The sequence below is a fragment of the Capsella rubella genome, unplaced genomic scaffold (assembly GCF_000375325.1).
Source record: "Capsella rubella cultivar Monte Gargano unplaced genomic scaffold, Caprub1_0 scaffold_5, whole genome shotgun sequence".
Taxonomy (NCBI): Eukaryota; Viridiplantae; Streptophyta; class Magnoliopsida; order Brassicales; family Brassicaceae; genus Capsella; species Capsella rubella.
This window is the reverse complement of record NW_006238919.1, coordinates 9,319,510-9,337,308: the sequence shown is the minus strand read 5'-3', so window position 1 is coordinate 9,337,308 and position 17,799 is coordinate 9,319,510. Positions and strand designations below refer to the sequence as shown.

The 17,799-nt window shown below is 34.3% G+C and overlaps 3 protein-coding genes across 3 annotated transcripts; 2 read left to right on the top strand and 1 right to left on the bottom strand.

Annotated features, from left to right (window-relative positions):
- Positions 1–90: 90 nt before the first annotated feature.
- On the bottom strand, positions 91–1,876 carry LOC111830513 (heat stress transcription factor A-7a). The gene is made up of 2 exons (XM_023782704.1): positions 1,448–1,876; positions 91–859 (listed from the first exon to the last, which is right to left on the bottom strand). The coding sequence occupies exons 1-2, from the start codon at positions 1,703–1,705 to the stop codon at positions 302–304; spliced, it is 816 nt and encodes a 271-aa protein (XP_023638472.1). The 5' UTR covers positions 1,706–1,876; the 3' UTR covers positions 91–301.
- Positions 1,877–10,731: 8,855 nt separating this feature from the next.
- On the top strand, positions 10,732–15,688 carry LOC17885582 (sulfate transporter 3.1). Its single transcript, XM_006290617.2, has 11 exons — positions 10,732–11,179; positions 11,348–11,555; positions 12,256–12,427; positions 12,615–12,680; positions 12,968–13,081; positions 13,414–13,530; positions 14,029–14,155; positions 14,283–14,569; positions 14,754–14,944; positions 15,043–15,205; positions 15,299–15,688. Exons 1-11 carry the CDS (start codon positions 10,834–10,836, stop codon positions 15,482–15,484), a joined length of 1,977 nt encoding a protein of 658 aa, XP_006290679.2. The 5' UTR covers positions 10,732–10,833; the 3' UTR covers positions 15,485–15,688.
- A 367-nt stretch (positions 15,689–16,055) lies between these two features.
- Positions 16,056–17,485, top strand: LOC17886457 (clathrin light chain 3). Its single transcript, XM_006291638.2, has 3 exons — positions 16,056–16,432; positions 16,782–16,935; positions 17,052–17,485. The coding sequence occupies exons 1-3, from the start codon at positions 16,104–16,106 to the stop codon at positions 17,349–17,351; spliced, it is 783 nt and encodes a 260-aa protein (XP_006291700.1). The 5' UTR covers positions 16,056–16,103; the 3' UTR covers positions 17,352–17,485.
- The last annotated feature ends 314 nt before the right edge of the window (positions 17,486–17,799 follow it).

The window sequence follows — 17,799 nt, the reverse complement described above, 5'->3', positions numbered from 1 at the left end:
TAAAGCAGAGAAAGAGATCATCCAACATCCAACAACATCAAGGTCCAACTTATAGTCTTGTCAAGGACGGTAAAGTTATGGACAATCATATTTATCACAAATCTACACATATATAAAAGAATCATACCGCTTTCTAGTTTACATTACTACTAAATTACTAATTATTGATAAGAAATTATTGTAAATAACATAAGACAAAACAAAAAACAAATCAAAATAAAGAAAAAACAAGGTGGTTCTTGTGAAAGAAGAAAGTGAGCGTAAAAAGTACAACTAAAAAACGAAAAGGATCCATCTTGTGTTAAGAGGTAGAAGCCAAACTCAAACTCTCGTCACTAAGAAGCTCATCCCAGAAACCATCATCCAACTCTCTCTCTTCCACTAGATGGTGATCCTCTTCTTCCAACATGTTCCTCTGTTTCCCATAGCCTTGCATCTCCAGAGCCAGAGCCTCAAGTTCCGACATCGAAGAAGAACCTCTTTTCCTCTTTGCCGTCTCATCTTCAATCTCCATGATCCTTTTATCCCTCTGTTTGAGCAGCTGGTGCAGAAACGAAGGGTTCTGCATTGCTCTAGCCAAGAAGGACATCATATGCCTCTGTTTCTTCTCTGCTCCTTCTATCCTCTGTTCCATAGCTTTGATGTAGCTTTTCGTGGTCTGGTGCTGCTGTCTCAGACTCATCAGCTCCAACATCAGCACCTGCTTCTCCCTCCTGAGCTCGTTGCAAGCGTCATGGCTTGACGGAGTTGATGAAGTGAAAGTGGCTCTTCTCTTGATGTGTTTCAGCAACTGTCTTTGTCCCACCAAGAACCCTTCGTTTGCAAATTCCCATCTCTCTGCTTCTATCTTTCTGAAACCCTGTTGTTGTTGTTTTTTTTTTTTTTGCTTTAGTATACTCACAGTTGAATCTGATAAGGTTTTTGAAAGTCTCACATATTCTCTCAAGTTGACATAAACAAACAGCAATTATTGGAGTGAGATGCACTTTGGTTCTTTGTAAATATTTTTAAATGAAAGAATGGAACAAGTGGGTAACCTTAAAGCTGATTAGTGAATAAACAATGGGTATTGGGATAAGATTGATGACTGTTTCTTAGGAATATTTTACATGGCAAGTTGACACGAGACAAGCTTCTGGAACTTACTAAACCTTCTTTTAAGTCCACTACCATACGGAATCTACATTTTCGATGTTTCTAGAATAGGAAGCTACCAATGGTTTTTTACAGTAAAATTTGAAATTGTCTTTTCATTACCAAGTAAAAAATGCAACCATTTTTTTTTTGTAGTTGCAGCGAGCATACTTCGCGTGTTTTTTATTTAATTTCCAGCTAACTATAATAAGATGAAAGTAAAGAAAAAAAAGGATAAAACAGAGCAATGCTCTGTTTTTGTGTTTGGTCAGAGAACATAGAACTAGAAGAAGAACAGAGAGAGAACACTCACATAAGTATTGAGCTGTCTGATGAAACTTGAGAAATTGCTGTGTTTAAAATGTCGAGGGAGAAGAACCGTGGAGAAAGAATGCAAATCCCAAACGACAAAACTAGTGCCTCCTCTGTTCCAAGATACAATCTGGTCTGTGTTTGGATCGTCAACCATCTCAAATGTCTTGGTCAGAAACGGAGGTGGACCAACTTCGTGTAACCCCTCCATTGGTTGTGGTAGTAGATGATCAACGCCTTCCGGTACAAACGGATTCATCGCCTTATAGACACCAAAACCCCCAATTGAAAATTTAAGACGAGGTTCTTGGTTGGTAATGCGGTCTTGGATCAAATCAATGCTCTGCAATTTTAACCGGTCTCGAGAATTGGCTTCATCTTGGGAGTTGAAACATGGACATTGGTTCCGTGGGATTTTTAAGTTCGTTTATGGCAGTTGATGAGGGGAAAAGTGAGGAAGGTAATGTCCACGTAAGCCATTTGAGGTGGCTTATATAGAAAAGAGTTGAAAGAGAGTGATGAGATTAGTTTTGATTATAAAAATTTGTGAGTAAAAATAATAATATTATAGTACACTAAACTTTAGAGTTAAGAAACTTCTGGAACGGCTTTGGTGCATTCTTCGCATAGTGGAAACTTCTCGAACTACAATTTGCGGACTTGTACGGTATGGTTTTACAATACAAAGTATTATATGACCCACGATTATTTTACAAAAAAATATATATATAAAAATAAGAGTCATGTAATGGCTATTTTTGATTGGTTAGAATATGGTTACTATGTTTATGTGGCGACCGGTTCGTCTTGACATTTGGTTCTTGTTTCAAGTTTACCTGAAGCTAAAGAAAGCCAACCTTTTTTTCAACTGGCGTTATATTTAGATAAAATATTAAAATGTCAACCCATACATACAAACAAGGCAAAAACTAAGGCTGAAAGAGGGCACATCCATACTTAGAAAAAGCCCTAACAACACACAGTGTAGGGCCTAACCTAAACACCACACACCAAAAGCTCAGATCAATCACAGGATTATAAACTTTCCTCAGTAAAGACATCACCTAACCACACAGGATGACCCATCGAGACATACGATTGAAGTCTGCAGTCCATAGTGACACTTTGAGCTATCAAAAGAAAGCCAACCAGAATTAAAAAAATTTAACAAGTAGAAATAATTTAGACATCTCTTTACAAAGATAGGCAGTGTTTTTATAACAACGCTGAGTAAAAAATAGATATTTTTTTTTTATTTTATTTTCTTTTTAACAAAACATTTTACTCTTCTATGTTAATCTAATATTTTACCAGTTTGTTCTGAATTGGCCGGTCAAAGCCAGTATCTGGAGCAGAACATCGTTGTTGTTGTTTTTTAAACATTCGGAGAACGTAAAATTTTTTAATCAAAGAAGAAAATATATAGTTTTGATTTGACCATAGAGAAGACAAACCTAATTGGTCCGCTTGGACTTTTCCTAGACACAGTAGGCTCTGTAGCCACCTTTTTAAATCCTCGGACATGTGTCTAACAGCCTAAGTGACACTTGATCGGTTGGTGCGATGACTCATGGTACGTGTTTGTGCTCAACATCTGGCCTTTATAGTATCAGATCAGACAGGATCTTGAGAATACTGTGGTTTAGAGATATACAATAATAAAAATGTGGCGACATATGTTTCAATCACTACCTTTCTCCTAATTTTTTTTTTGTTTAAAAGTAAGAATAAAGATGTTCAATTTGTAATTCGGCTTAGCTTACTTTAACCTGAAAAAATTTGGTTTGGTATTGTTAATTTTTAACATTCACAATTAATTTATTTGCATATCATATTTTGAGTATACTTTTAGCGCCAAATATCATGTAATAAAACTGTAATTAGTGGATTGTATAGGCTTGTTCCTTAACCAATAGGATTGTATAGTTTCAGACTTGAGACCTACAGCTACTAGTAAGTAGTAATTGAGTCTCATGCCATTTTGGATCATCGCAAAGGGTTTTACCTGTTTGATCTATTGTTAAGGCCCAAAATACGAATATTGGGCCAGTATGGACCTCCAAAACATATAAAGTGTCCTATATGTGATCTCTGTAACATATTTATACACAAAAATCGAAACAAATTGATGTCATTTTGTAGAACTAAGTTTGTATAAAAATGTTATGTTTTAAAACCATAATTTTATGTTTTGAGTTTTGACAAAAGCAAAAACTCAAACACATGTTGTCCTACGTTTCGTTAAATGTATAGCACGTTACCAATGTCAACTTAAAAAGTTTATCACATTCACATGTTACCAAAAATAACAAAATTGAGTGTTGTGTAATGATCCTTTTGTTGACTTATGAGACCCATATAAATCTTAACTCTTGTCCATAATGATCGTAAGGTTTTCGCTACAACTGTTTTCTTTTTTTTTACTTTGGAACAAAAAAAATGTTCATATATTCTTTAACTAAAAACAACTTGTTAAGATGATGACAATTTAAAACTAAGAAAGAAAAACTGAAATTTTATAATGATTAATCCAGTTAAACCAGGCATTTGCGACCCATGTGTATACTTTAACTTTAACAAGACCGCTTCTGCTTTATCTCTCATGCAGTGCTTGCCGAGACACACACATCACACGACTGCCTTATTCTCCTATCCAAAGCAGTCGGTCCGAATAGAGCATGCCAAGAAGACAGTCACAATGAAAGGAAAGAAAAAGGTGAATAATCATATCTGACACAACCATATACCAACAAAAAGTTTCGAAGTCTAAATAGTTAAAGAATCGTATTGTTACTATAACTGTTTTTTACTTTGCAGATTAAACTCCTGAAAAACTCTTTACACTTTGCAGATAAACTACCCAAACCATATTAGCCTTTTAGTAGAATGCCAGTGGGTCCAATGCCCCAATCCATGTATTGGGAATCTCCTTTTTAGCCTACTTTTCTAGTGTTATTTATTGTATTCAAACATGTTCTAACCCTAAATAACACTAGACAAACCATTAACAGCTCAAAAGACATGTTTATGGATTATTAGCCCATTTGAGACCAAATTTCAACAAGTCTTTTTACACACTTCTAAACACTCTTCATGCATATCTATGGGACTTCAAGACGACTTGTCTACTTTTCTCAAATTATGGGGATTACAACCAAAACTTATGATCATTGAGTTTGTAGGTCATATATAATATACAATGATCTCATTGTATATTTGTATTTGTAAACCATAATCCATAACCCATGTGGTTTATAGTTTAAGGAATTCATTTTGTGGATGGAGAGAATTATGGTTTAGTTTCATTCATACTTAACCGTATTATGTACGTTTTAAATGTCAAGACTATTTGGTTTCTGATTTTCGACAATATATTCCATGGTCATGACAAATTTTATAACTTACGGAGTTTTTTTTTTTTTTTACATCTTATATATTTTCTATGTTTTTAAATATTATACATCTTACGGAGTTTTTTTTTATGTTCTGAATTTTGGAATTTTGACGAGAAAGTTTATGTCAACTCCAAATTAGTTAGTGCTCAATTAAGGGAAATCTACGTGGGTGTTTGAGTTGATTTTGCTATGTCCACATCATAATATACGTTTTTGCCATAAATCTAATTAGTGTATACATATTCAAATTCTTTTTTTTTTACTCATAGACATACGCACATGTGTACGAGTTCGGATGGGTCCAGCAAGGTGCCATATTTGTGTCCGCACAATATGTGTGAGTTACAAAATTATGCATCCGGAAAACAAAAGATACAAATCATGTAACCTATGCAACTATAAGGTAGGGGTAATATATAGCATACACATGTGTATGAGACTATATAGAATGGGTAAAGGGTCCAATATGTCATAGTAAATAAATAATTGATGTGTGATATGAGAACGCATTTTATGTTGTCTGCCAGAAAATCACACATAACATTTCTGTATTTTTCGATGCTTTAAATTAGTAGTCAACGGTTTACATATATAACAATGTCCAAAACACTAGGTACGATGTAAGGGTTTATAAACTTCTTTAGTTTCGGACGCCAGCAAAAGATTAATAATACGACAAAAGTCTAAAGATAGAGTTTGAGATTAACAACGCATAAAGTGGTATTAGCCTTTGCAAACCTGAAACGACAAAAAGAAATTATAAATCAATCTTTGCAACTACTGTAGTTGCTATGTTTGAAGTGGAAATCATTAGCAAATCTGATATAGAATTTGCTTTTGGTAAATTACCAAGGATCTTATCAATTTTCCTTTTTTATCCCACCAAAAAAAAAGATATTGTGGCAGTGATCGTTGCATCTGTCCTGAACGTGTGATTGATGCGATGTATAGTCAATTTAGTTGTTCTCTATACAGTAATCTTGTTTGTGGTGGTTGTCGGCTAATGTGTACCATCTTCATGATAACACAGGCCATATATAAGATGTCCTTGTAAGTTGTAACCCAAATTTTATAAATTTATTTTGTTTTTTTTTTGCCTAACCAAAATGATATATAACTCGAAACATAATCCAATTGTTACATCATTCATATTCACTTGTTTAAAACCCTTTTTAGGGTAATCAAATTCTAGAACTCAACTAGGTAAATAATCAGAAAATTAATTGTTAGCTAGGTAGTTGCCCTGGAGTAGATTGGTAAGAGTATACCCTAGATGGCATATAAGTTAATTCATATTATTATCAGGTATTCTGCTGCTTATATATCCTTTTCCTATGAAAATTACATAAATAACCAAAAAATTGCATCCAGTCTATTTATGCTATATCCGAGAGCACGTTATTTAAACGATAACATTTTCGTGCAAAGTGGGAATTATTGATTATATTTTTTTAGAAAATCTAAGTCAAATATAACTTGTAATGCCAAAATGCAACTAATGAGTCGTATAGTTCAACATTCATTCTTTTCGTATCCAAGCAAGTAAGCCTTTGGCGAGAAAATTATTTCTGTAATGATGACACACTTGAGTTGAGCATCATATAATTCAACTCTTTGCTATACATTCTATATTTTAGCTAGTATCATCGCTTTAATTATAATGACTAGCTAATACATCACAATTATCCAGGAAAATTTTAATTGTTGAAGTTCCAAACCAAACTTAGTAACTAAAGCATTTTTCAACCTAAAAAATATCAATATGAATGTCTCGAATTAATAATACTCGTGCCACAATATACTATATAGAGTTTGAATCGTCACCGACCAAACTTAGATAATATAATAACTCTATAAGGGCAGTGAAATAATTAATCTAGGATATCTAAAGGTTTTTGTAAGGAATAAACAAAACAACTAAGCACAAGCAAAAATTTGAAAGTAAGATACTAATGAATATGGCAAAATTGCAGATTCGAGACTAGGGCTAGTGTCTTTTAAACTAGGATCGTAAGAAACGGTTTTTTGTTATTTTTTTTTTATCTTTGTGGTGCAAGGGAAAAATCTAACAAGGGATTTCAGTAGATATTTTAGAACATGGAATAATAAATATGATTAAACGTTTTGTATGGTTTAAATCATATACAGAAACACTCAACTAGTCAATTATATCTTGTGATTTAGATGTCTGATATGCCCGATGATTTGATACATTGGAAATAATTATAAAGTATCGTAGATTCAAATTTATATTGGTTAGACTTAGACGTATATAGTTTATTCGTTCAGGTTTAGTGATTTCACCGAACATTTTTTTATTCAAGATATTTTGTAGATTTCAGTGATAAAAGGTAAATCTAACAGCACTAAACAAACAATAAACATATTCTACTTGAATGGAATATGTTGAAGTATATACCAACAAATTTATAGTATAAACAACAAAAATACTAAAAAAGCAACATCATCAAGACTATGTTTCGCAAAGATCTACTCCATATTTTGATATATTAGTGACATTGATCGAATGCACAAAACTTTTGTGTTTCCACTTCAATGTGGTTAACAACCAGTTGATCATATCGCTAAATCTTATATATATTTTCTGGCCGATCCATATCTTCTCCTTGCACAAGTCAAAATCATCTCTAGATAATCTCATAAGATTATCCAAAAGTATATATATGAGACATTTAATATAGATCTTGACATATCAAGATATCTAACATATATAGTTCATGGATGACTACTATTCATGATAATCCGAACACTTAGCAGAGATCAAAATAGATCTTTCTATTTTTAAAAGAAGAATTTCAACTTTGCGACTAAAGAAAGAACTATTTCTATCATGAATATAAAGCGAACTAGCTAACTAATTATTTAATTTGTACGTGAAGATTATTAAATCATCTCAAGGTAAGCAATGAATTGGTAAAAATGTCAAGGACGTTGCTTCTTAAACCTAAAAAAATGACTTGTGTTTTGTTCCAGTCTTTTTTTTTACAGCCGTTGAAAATCATGTACTAGCTATGAAACTTTGTCGTTGAAGTGTATCTAGTAATTAATAAAACTTTTGTAAAAGTATGTATGAATATAAATATCGTTTGTTAATCTGACTAATATTGTGGAACCGCCACAACCTTTTTTGGAAACAAATATTTACATCGTCGTCAGTTGCATATGCTTTACACATTACTTTTGTGTAACAATTACTGACGTAAATCGTTTTATCAACAAAATTTAGGCAATAAGAGAGTAGTTCTTTCATCATTATTATCTTGTTTTCTTTTGTAGTGTATAACTATATTTTGCGGTTGTTTTTGCGTGAAACAATGACCATTGTAAGTGGAAAAATAAAGCAATTTTAAGTACGTAGCGAGCTGATCTATCGTTTTCTTTGAGCATTATAAGAAAAGAACAACACATCTATTACTACAATTTATTTATTGGTAAGGTGGAAAACAAAAAAGAACAGTAGGCAAAAATACAAAAAGAAGAACAAAAAACGAAAAGACCAGATGTCATAATTTGGTGGAGAGATTAGTTTCCGTTTTTAGGCAGTGGCTGCTGCATGCGGCTGCGATTCGTTCGAGCCGCGTCAAATATCGCATGTACATGTGTTCCGGGTCAACAATAGTCTCTCCTTAACTTGACCATAGTCTTCTTTTAACTATGTCATTTTTGTCTTTTCGAATTAATTATGGTCAAAACACTTATAATGTCTTACGAAACACCTAGCTTTGATCACTTAAACAAGCTATAACTAGCTGAAAAAATTAAAAGGCGGCTGGTTATAAGAACAAAGTCTATGTTCTTTAATTAGTTAATCATTAATTATCATACTAAGGCCATAATTTTACTAATTTTTATATAAAATATAATATCGTACGTTGAGATCATGATCATTTTTATCTCGACATACATATTTTAAAAATCATATAGTAAAAAGCTCGTACCACAGGATTTTTGACGAATACAAAAATTGGGACAACTGAGTGACAAAAAAAAAAAAAAATGGGACATTTTGATTTATGTAAAGTTAACATTTTGTAAGAAAAAAATTTGTAAGTATGTCACTAATCTTAAAGCTTCGGTTTAGTCCACCAATGTTCAACAAATGTTTTTGTGCTTCAATAAAATATTTGATTGGGAAGTTAGTTAACTTGTTAATATTACAATACTATATAGCCGATTCACGTGTTTACTTTTCAAGCAACATATCAGATACATCATACATGTATTAAGTTGTTTGCTATATATGCAAATATAAAATGGTCAGGAAACAATCAAACAAAGCAAGTCATATACAAATTTGGAGCTAGGGGGATTCGGAAGGTACAAGTTATATATACAAAACTTATTCAAGTAATATAAATTAACAACTAAACTAAATCATATTGTTTACCACGTGCCCATCCAGCTGCAATTGCACTTTAACTTCTGACTAAGAAACGGCAAGACGACATGTACCATTTTCGTCAGTTAGGCTCAACTTTTCAGAGGTGAAAGTGATTTAGCATATGTAGAATAAAAGTTTCAAAAAACAAAAACAAAAAAGATTCACAAGATATCATCATGATCTCTAATCCTTCAATTACAAGGTTAACTCAGCTTTAACTACTAAATTAGTTTTGGAACGGCTAATTTAAAGAGCAACGTACGACGTTGAGTTTCATGTGTTTGCAACCGTTACCAAAAACTTCACAGTTAGTTAGAAACGTATAATCAATTAAAGTAACATACACTACTACTATATATATTTCATGAAGGAGTGTCACAAAAAGAGACAATAAGTAAAATATTATATATATGCCGACTAAAGTATTATGACCATTGGTTGTTGCTGAAATCGTCATCTCCAACTCCTAACGTTAGGCACGTCCACGAGAACATTTCAAAAAGTATCCCATAACGCCAATTCTAGGTTAAAACCTACACTTATAATTGTATAAACGTGAAATGGCACTATGGCAGTGAGGAGAAACTAACCCATCCTCCTAATGGACAAGTGTCATCAGAGCCATACAATTATAAAGTAATATAATGATTAAGGGTGGGAGCGATGATGATATCATCTTTAGTAGCTGAGTTGGGGATAGAATGGGTAATTTTGCGAAATATGATTGACAGTGGAAACGTAAGCTTTCTGGCTTTTGCGTCTTTTCTCTGTGTCGGGACAAGACATGCATTCCAATCACACATTCGTGAATCGGTTGCTTTATCCACTTCTTGTAACTTTGTTTTTTTTGGACAAACTTGTAACTCTTTCCGCGATCGGCTAGGTCAAACTAATGTTAATACACATTAATCAACTTAATTATAAAACAGCCACTGTTAATTTATGCTATTGTGTGGTCAAATTCAAGTTAAAAAAAAAAAATCAACTATGAAGAACGACAACATAATTCTAGAACCGGACCGACTAAAACAAGAAAAATAAGGAATAATTAATGAATATCTTCTTTAACAAAAAAAAATGACAAGTGTAAATTCATAGTTATATTTGGCGTTTTATTGCTGCCTCAGTTACAATCATAGACCATTTTTAATGGTAGTATCTTAGGGTATTTTTAGCTTAAAAGCATAATTAAATTAAATAGGAAATATTTTTTATTACTAAGAAAGTCTTTTAATTAAGACACAAAGCTAAAAGAGAATATCTAAAATGTTCTTAACTTTTTAATATTGCTCTTATTAATACAGTTATGAGTTTGATTAATGCATGAGTGGTTTATTTTATAACTTTTCACTGAGTGGTATTCCATTATTCCTGTAGTAAATTTAAATTCAACGCGTTTGAATTATTTTCTGATATTTTTATTTATTTACCAATGTTCACACTATGCTTAAACTCCTATAAAAGGAAGAAACCACCTTAGCACTTCTTCTCATTCCTCACTTCCAAAGTTCCAACCGCCCAAAACAAAAACAAAAAAACTCTAAAAAGAAAAAACTTCTTAAACCCGTCTCGATCGAGCGGTTTTCAAAAATGGGTACGGAGGACTACACATTCCCTCAAGGAGCGGAGGAGCTGCAACGTCGCCACCACACGGTGGAGGCTCCAAAGCCTCAGCCGTTCTTGAAGTCACTTCAGTACTCAGTCAAGGAAACTTTGTTTCCTGACGACCCTTTTAGACAGTTTAAGAACCAGAATGCATCAACAAAAGTTGTGTTAGGCCTCAAATACTTCTTCCCGATTTTTGAATGGGCACCACACTACAACTTCAAGTTCTTTAAATCAGATCTCATCGCCGGAATCACCATCGCTAGCCTTGCCATCCCTCAGGGCATCAGTTACGCCAAACTTGCCAATTTGCCCCCCATCCTTGGCCTTTGTAAGCCTCATTTACTCACTCTTAGTTTTTATTCTAATAACTAACTGCTTTAATTTCTTAAAAATAGCTTTTGTATTCAAGATTCTTAAATTTTATTTTGAGTTAAATAAAAAAACGAAACTCTTGAATTATGCTTGTGTACTTATTTATATTGTTTTTGCGTTTTAGATTCGAGTTTTGTACCACCATTGCTGTACGCGGTGCTAGGGAGTTCAAAGGATTTGGCGGTGGGTACGGTAGCGGTTGCGTCTCTTTTGACAGGTGCGATGCTGAGCAAAGAAGTCGATGCTGAGAAAGATCCTAAGCTTTACCTTCACCTTGCTTTCACCGCCACTTTTTTCGCCGGCGTTCTCGAAGCCTCTCTCGGCATTTTCAGGTTCTTTCTTTTTTACTTTACATTGTTTGTCTTTTATACGTATATATGGTTTTACTCGTGTAAAAGTGTGAGTTATATATTTGGACCCAAAGCATGTGGAAAAAACGATTCCGGCATAAAAAAAAATGTCTACCAAACAGTAACTTTTATCTTATGTTGATTTCTTCTATCTTTTTTTACGTGAACAATAAAAAAAAATATCCTACAATAATTCACAAACACCACACTACTATGAGTGAAAATAAATGCGTCATCGCGTGTTTACGTCACGTGAAACAAGACATGGTTGGTAACAAACGAGCCAATATATAAGGATAAAGCTAGACGATAACTATAGAAAATCTTACTTGAGTGGTATGATCGGTTTAATAAAAATAAATGCAACAGTGGAGAATCATACTAAAATATACATAGCGTGATTGATTGAAAAGAACATGAGAGATCAATTGTGTGACGTATAGATATAAGTATTATTATAAGGTAGAATCTTTTATTGGTTCCCCAAAATTTCGGTATATCTGGCCAGAAATAGATTAGGACCTACAGGCTTTAACTGAGGTTGGTGAGTGTTTGATCATCATGCATGAATCATGATATGATATGTGTTACTGATCAATAATGAAAACTTGATAGTAATTGATCGTTAATTTAAATTAGTAGTAGTACTCAACAAAGACAAATGATGAAAATGAAATTGTAGGTTAGGGTTCATAGTGGATTTTCTATCGCATGCAACGATAGTAGGATTCATGGGAGGAGCAGCGACGGTGGTGAGTCTTCAACAGCTTAAGGGTATCTTTGGACTTAAACACTTCACAGACGCCACCGATGTTATCTCAGTCATGCGTTCTGTTTTCTCCCAAATTCACCAGGTGTCTCTCCTTTCCGTTATGTCCTTATTACTAATTAATTATATCAATACTTTACTTTAGTAGTACATCCAAAATTTCATTCCCAAGGCCGATGATGATTAAAGTCTCCTGTTTTTGCAATAATCATAGTATTAATTTATTACAAAACATTAAACATGTGTTTCTGTCTGTTTTGTTTGTTGTATAGTGGAGATGGGAGAGTGGCGTTCTCGGCTGTGGTTTCCTCTTCTTTCTTCTTTCCACCAGATATTTCGTAAGATTTTAATTTTTCTCTACCTTTTTATCAATTAAATAAGGGACTACCGACTACATAACTAATTCGTCTAATAGTGTTATCATTTATTTCGACTTACACGCTACAATGATCTTTCGTATAATTCTAATATTCCTTTATACTCTTCGTCCTTTTCAATCTTTTTTTTCTTTGGAAAGAATACAAAATTATGATGAGATTGGAAGTAATCCTTAAATATGTAATAAAGTTACACTATAGTAACGAAAAACGTAACTAATGCTTTAGTTACGAATATGATGATGCAGAGCAAGAAGAAACCAAAATTCTTTTGGGTGGCGGCGATGGCTCCTTTGACCTCAGTGGTTCTTGGAAGTCTCTTGGTTTACTTCACTCACGCTGAGAGACATGGTGTTCAAGTGGTATTTACTCTATCTTAGATCACCTTATATCTTCAAAATCTTGAAAACAAGAATAAATAAACAAAAAAATACTCTCGATTAACTGAAGGCACATACATAGCGTGTATGTCTACAATTTCACCAAATTCTAAAAGCAACATTAATTATTGTAGGAAAAAGGAAAATAAGTTAGGTAGAATATTATGGTTAGAAAAGGAACAAGAAGCATGAGGTTGAATGGGAAAGGATATTGTGTGGAAAAAGAATGGGTCTTATTGTAGTATATATTGTCCGAAAGGGAGAGGAGTGATAAAGAGAATAAAGCAACGTGTAATGACTGATTGATTGTGCAGATAGGGAACCTGAAGAAAGGGTTGAATCCACTCTCCGTTTCTGATCTCATCTTTACTTCGCCTTACATGGCCACAGCTGTCAAGACTGGCCTCATCACTGGCATCATTGCTCTTGCTGTATGCCCCTTCATCACCCCTTTTCTGTTTGTTTTTTCTTTCTTTCTTTCTTTCTTCTAAGTTATATACATAAAGTTAGATCTATAGACGTGTTATTATATATATGGAACTAGCTAGAGACTAGTTGTAAGTATTGGATATAACGTTAAAAAAATAAAGCTTACGATATGAAGTTTTGACGCGTGAGAGTGATAACCAAGATATAAAATAAGGCGAAAGTTTGCTTATTGTGTACTTTCTCATTAACTTTTGGTAAATGTTGTATATGTTCTATCTTATTACATACTGTATGTGCTTGTTATAGCAAGTAGTAATTAACAAACTACCTAAAGGGCTTATACTTGAGGCTGAAATAACTTCTCTTCTAACTAAGTTAATTAAATCTAAGAAAACTAACCAAATCAAGCAAACAATACAGTCATAGTAAACGATTTTGATTATGAATAGTGTAAGCGAAAACTCATCCAAATATAACAATATTCATTTGTGAAAATGCAGGAAGGAATAGCTGTAGGGAGGAGCTTTGCAATGTTTAAGAACTACAACATAGACGGGAACAAGGAGATGATAGCATTTGGAATGATGAACATCGTTGGTTCCTTCACATCTTGTTACCTCACAACAGGTAATCATTTACACATACGCACACCACATGGCTTATACATATGCACATTAGTCACATTACAATGTACATGCATGTTCTATATATGGAAAATCTTGTAATATTTACGTACGACGTACCATGCTACTAGGACCGTTTTCAAGGTCGGCAGTGAACTACAATGCGGGTTGCAAAACGGCAGTGTCCAACATTGTGATGGCGATTGCGGTTATGTTCACTCTTCTTTTCCTCACGCCGCTTTTTTACTACACACCACTCGTAGTCCTCTCGGCCATCATCATGGTCGCAATGCTCGGACTGATTGACTATCAAGCTGCCATCCATCTCTGGAAAGTCGATAAGTTCGACTTCCTAGTCTGCATGAGCGCCTACGTTGGAGTCGTATTCGGCAGTGTAGAGATTGGACTTGTCGTCGCAGTAAGTATATACCTTATAATAGTGTAGAATTCACCTAGACTTCACTATCCTTTATATTTGCGTTTGGCATTTACAATCTTGCAATTTTACGAAGATATTTTAAGAATTTTTACAATTTTAATAAAATATTTTTAATACATTTTGAAATGTGTTTTTTAATTATTATTTTTTTGCCGTGATGAAGGTGGCCATATCGATAGCAAGGTTGTTGTTGTTTGTGTCGAGGCCAAGAACGGCGGTGAAGGGAAACATACCAAACAGCATGATATATAGGAACACTGAGCAGTACCCTTCCTCAAGAACCGTTCCTGGTCTTCTCATCTTGGAGATTGATGCTCCCATCTACTTTGCCAACGCCAGTTACTTGCGTGAAAGGTAACCTAACCCTCATTCATATATGCATGCCAAAATTGAGGTGGATCGATGAAGAGGAATATGATTGGTTTTGATTATGTTTTCAATACATTTTACAGAATCGTAAGGTGGATCGATGAAGAGGAAGAAAGAGTCAAACAATCAGGAGAAAGTAGTTTACAATATATTATACTCGATATGTCAGCTGTTGGTAATATCGACACAAGCGGTATAAGCATGATGGAGGAAATTAAGAAAGTTATCGACAGAAGAGCGTTAAAGGTAAACATAATACGTCGCCATATATTAGATTTTAAGGAGAGGTTGTGAAGACATTAATTCGTTACTTCACCCTATATATCTTTAATCCCACAGTTAGCATTGGCAAATCCAAAAGGAGAGGTAGTGAAGAAATTAACCAGATCCAACTTTATCGGTGACCATTTGGGCGAAGAGTGGATGTTCTTAACGGTAGGAGAAGCCGTGGAGGCTTGTAGCTTCATGCTTCACACGTTTAAAGCCGAACCGGCCTCCAGTAAAGAGCCTTGGAACAACGTATAATTCCTTTTCTTTTTTTTGTTTAACTTGTTTGTGACTACTCGTTGTTAAGTAGTTTCGTCGTATCTCCAGGGAAAAACAAAAACATGAAACACATTTCGTAATATTGATTGTGAGTCAAATCCACATGCTATATATAATGTACTCTTATTATAGGGTTATGGATGTTTTCAAGAACTAGAAAGAAATTGATTCTGAATTAGACCAGATTATCGTTTAATTAAGAACCAAATTTTGGTTACTTTTTTTTTGGTTACTTCGGTTGAAACTTGGCATTTCTTAAACACAAAAGGCCACAAAAATTAATAACCATAAAAGCCCATCAGACTAAATGAACATTCATGGGATTTCGCGAATAATAATCCTGTACATGAAGGTCCATCATACGGAACGTCTTTGCTACATAAATAACAAGACACGTAAGCGTACAATCAGATAGAGGCAGAGGATTCACGATGCTCACGATGTATCCTTGTCATTTTTCTTGTCTTTTACTTTGTGACCAATTATAAAACGCCACGTAGATGAATTATTTGCTACGAAAAACCTAGTGTGGACACGGACACAAAAAGCAGAGCAAAGAAGACTTTTGTAAGAAAAGAAAAAACAGAACTGGAGAGAGATGTCGTCATCTTTGAGCAACGACGAGTCAGGCTCAGGCCTCGGTGAGTCAAACTCAAACCCTTCTACGGGAGGTGACGGAGGAAACTACACGGCTTACGATTCTCGATTCCAGTCTCAGCGGTTTGACTCGTCCTTCTCCGATTTTGACGCTCAACCGGAGAAAGACTTACCAGGCGACGATTCGTCTCCTCTGTCCAACCAAGGGGATTTACCGGAGACTCAATCTCCGCCGTCGATAAACGGTTCCGATGCTACGAACGGTTCGTTCTTGCCGCCTCCATCGGTTATGGAGAAAGATGAAGGTTTTGCGCTTAGAGAGTGGCGAAGGTACAAAGCTTTCTTCGTGCATGCAGCTTTTTGATACTCTACTTGATTCACCACTCTGTTTTTTTCATAAAAGAATTAGATTATCTCTGAATATGTGGATCCGATTTTATCGAGATTTTCATGTGTTTTGGACCAATCTTATATTTTGCTAAAAACCTTATTTTAGCAATTGACTAAGTCTTATACGTTGACCAAATTGTTCTTCAAGATAGTAAATTACATGGATTCTTTTAGCTTACACAAGATAGTAAATTACATGGAATCTTTTGGTTGTGTAGTCCATGTGATTGTACATATGTCTATTGAATTAGCTTATATGATAAAGTCTTTTTGTGTGTATGTATTCAAGGCTAAATGCTCTGAGATTGGAAGAGAAAGAAAAGAAAGAGAAAGAAATGGTTCAGCAAATTATAGAAACAGCAGAGCAATACAAGGCTGAGTTCTATAGCAAGCGTAACGTTACTATTGAAAACAACAAGAAATCTAACCGCGAGAAAGAGAAGGTGATTTGTCTTCGTTAATTTGTATCTCTATCATTCAAGATTGTTGTAGGTTAGGGCCAAGAACATAGAATTGTCAGACTTATCATTTGTTTTATGTTTTTTTTGTTGTTGTTCAGTTGTTTTTGGAGAATCAAGAAAAGTTTTACGCTGAAGCTGACAAAAACAGTTGGAAGGCGATTGCGGAACTCATTCCTCGTGAAGTACCAGTTATAGAGAACAGAGGGAAGAATAAGAAACCAACTATAAATGTGATCAAAGGACCAAAGCCTGGGAAGCCCACTGATCTGTCTCGTATGCGTCAAGTGCTCACAAAACTCAAACACAACCCGCCAGCTCATATGAAGCCAAAATCACCCTCACCATCCGGAGCAGACCCGGATGTGAGTGAACAGGTCACAAGTACAGAGAAGTTGTAGTTTGTGTTGGTGAAGACAAGTTAACTTCTTCTTTATTTATGTTTTACTCTTTACCATTGTTGGCTTTTCCACACAGTTTTCAACTTTGATGTATATTATTCGATAAGACAATCCAAATGCGTGTTTACATCGTCTTCTTGCCGAATGGTGTGTTAGATTTTAAGCTATATCGGTTTAGTTTGATGTTATGTAAGTTTCAATTAAACAAACACCAACAGAACAACATTATTTATATACAAGAAAAATGCAAGTTTAAGGAGTCCATAGATGAAGTGGCAAGAAGTGAAGGTTTATAGAAAAAAATTTGACTAATCTGATAATTACTTAATTAGCAGAATAGGTCAAGGCTATTGATTGAAGTCAGGCCCATACTATATCCAAACGATATCTTAAATTAAAGTCAGGCCCATATAAGACCGCACGTGAGTGACACCTTTCTTTGGTCGGA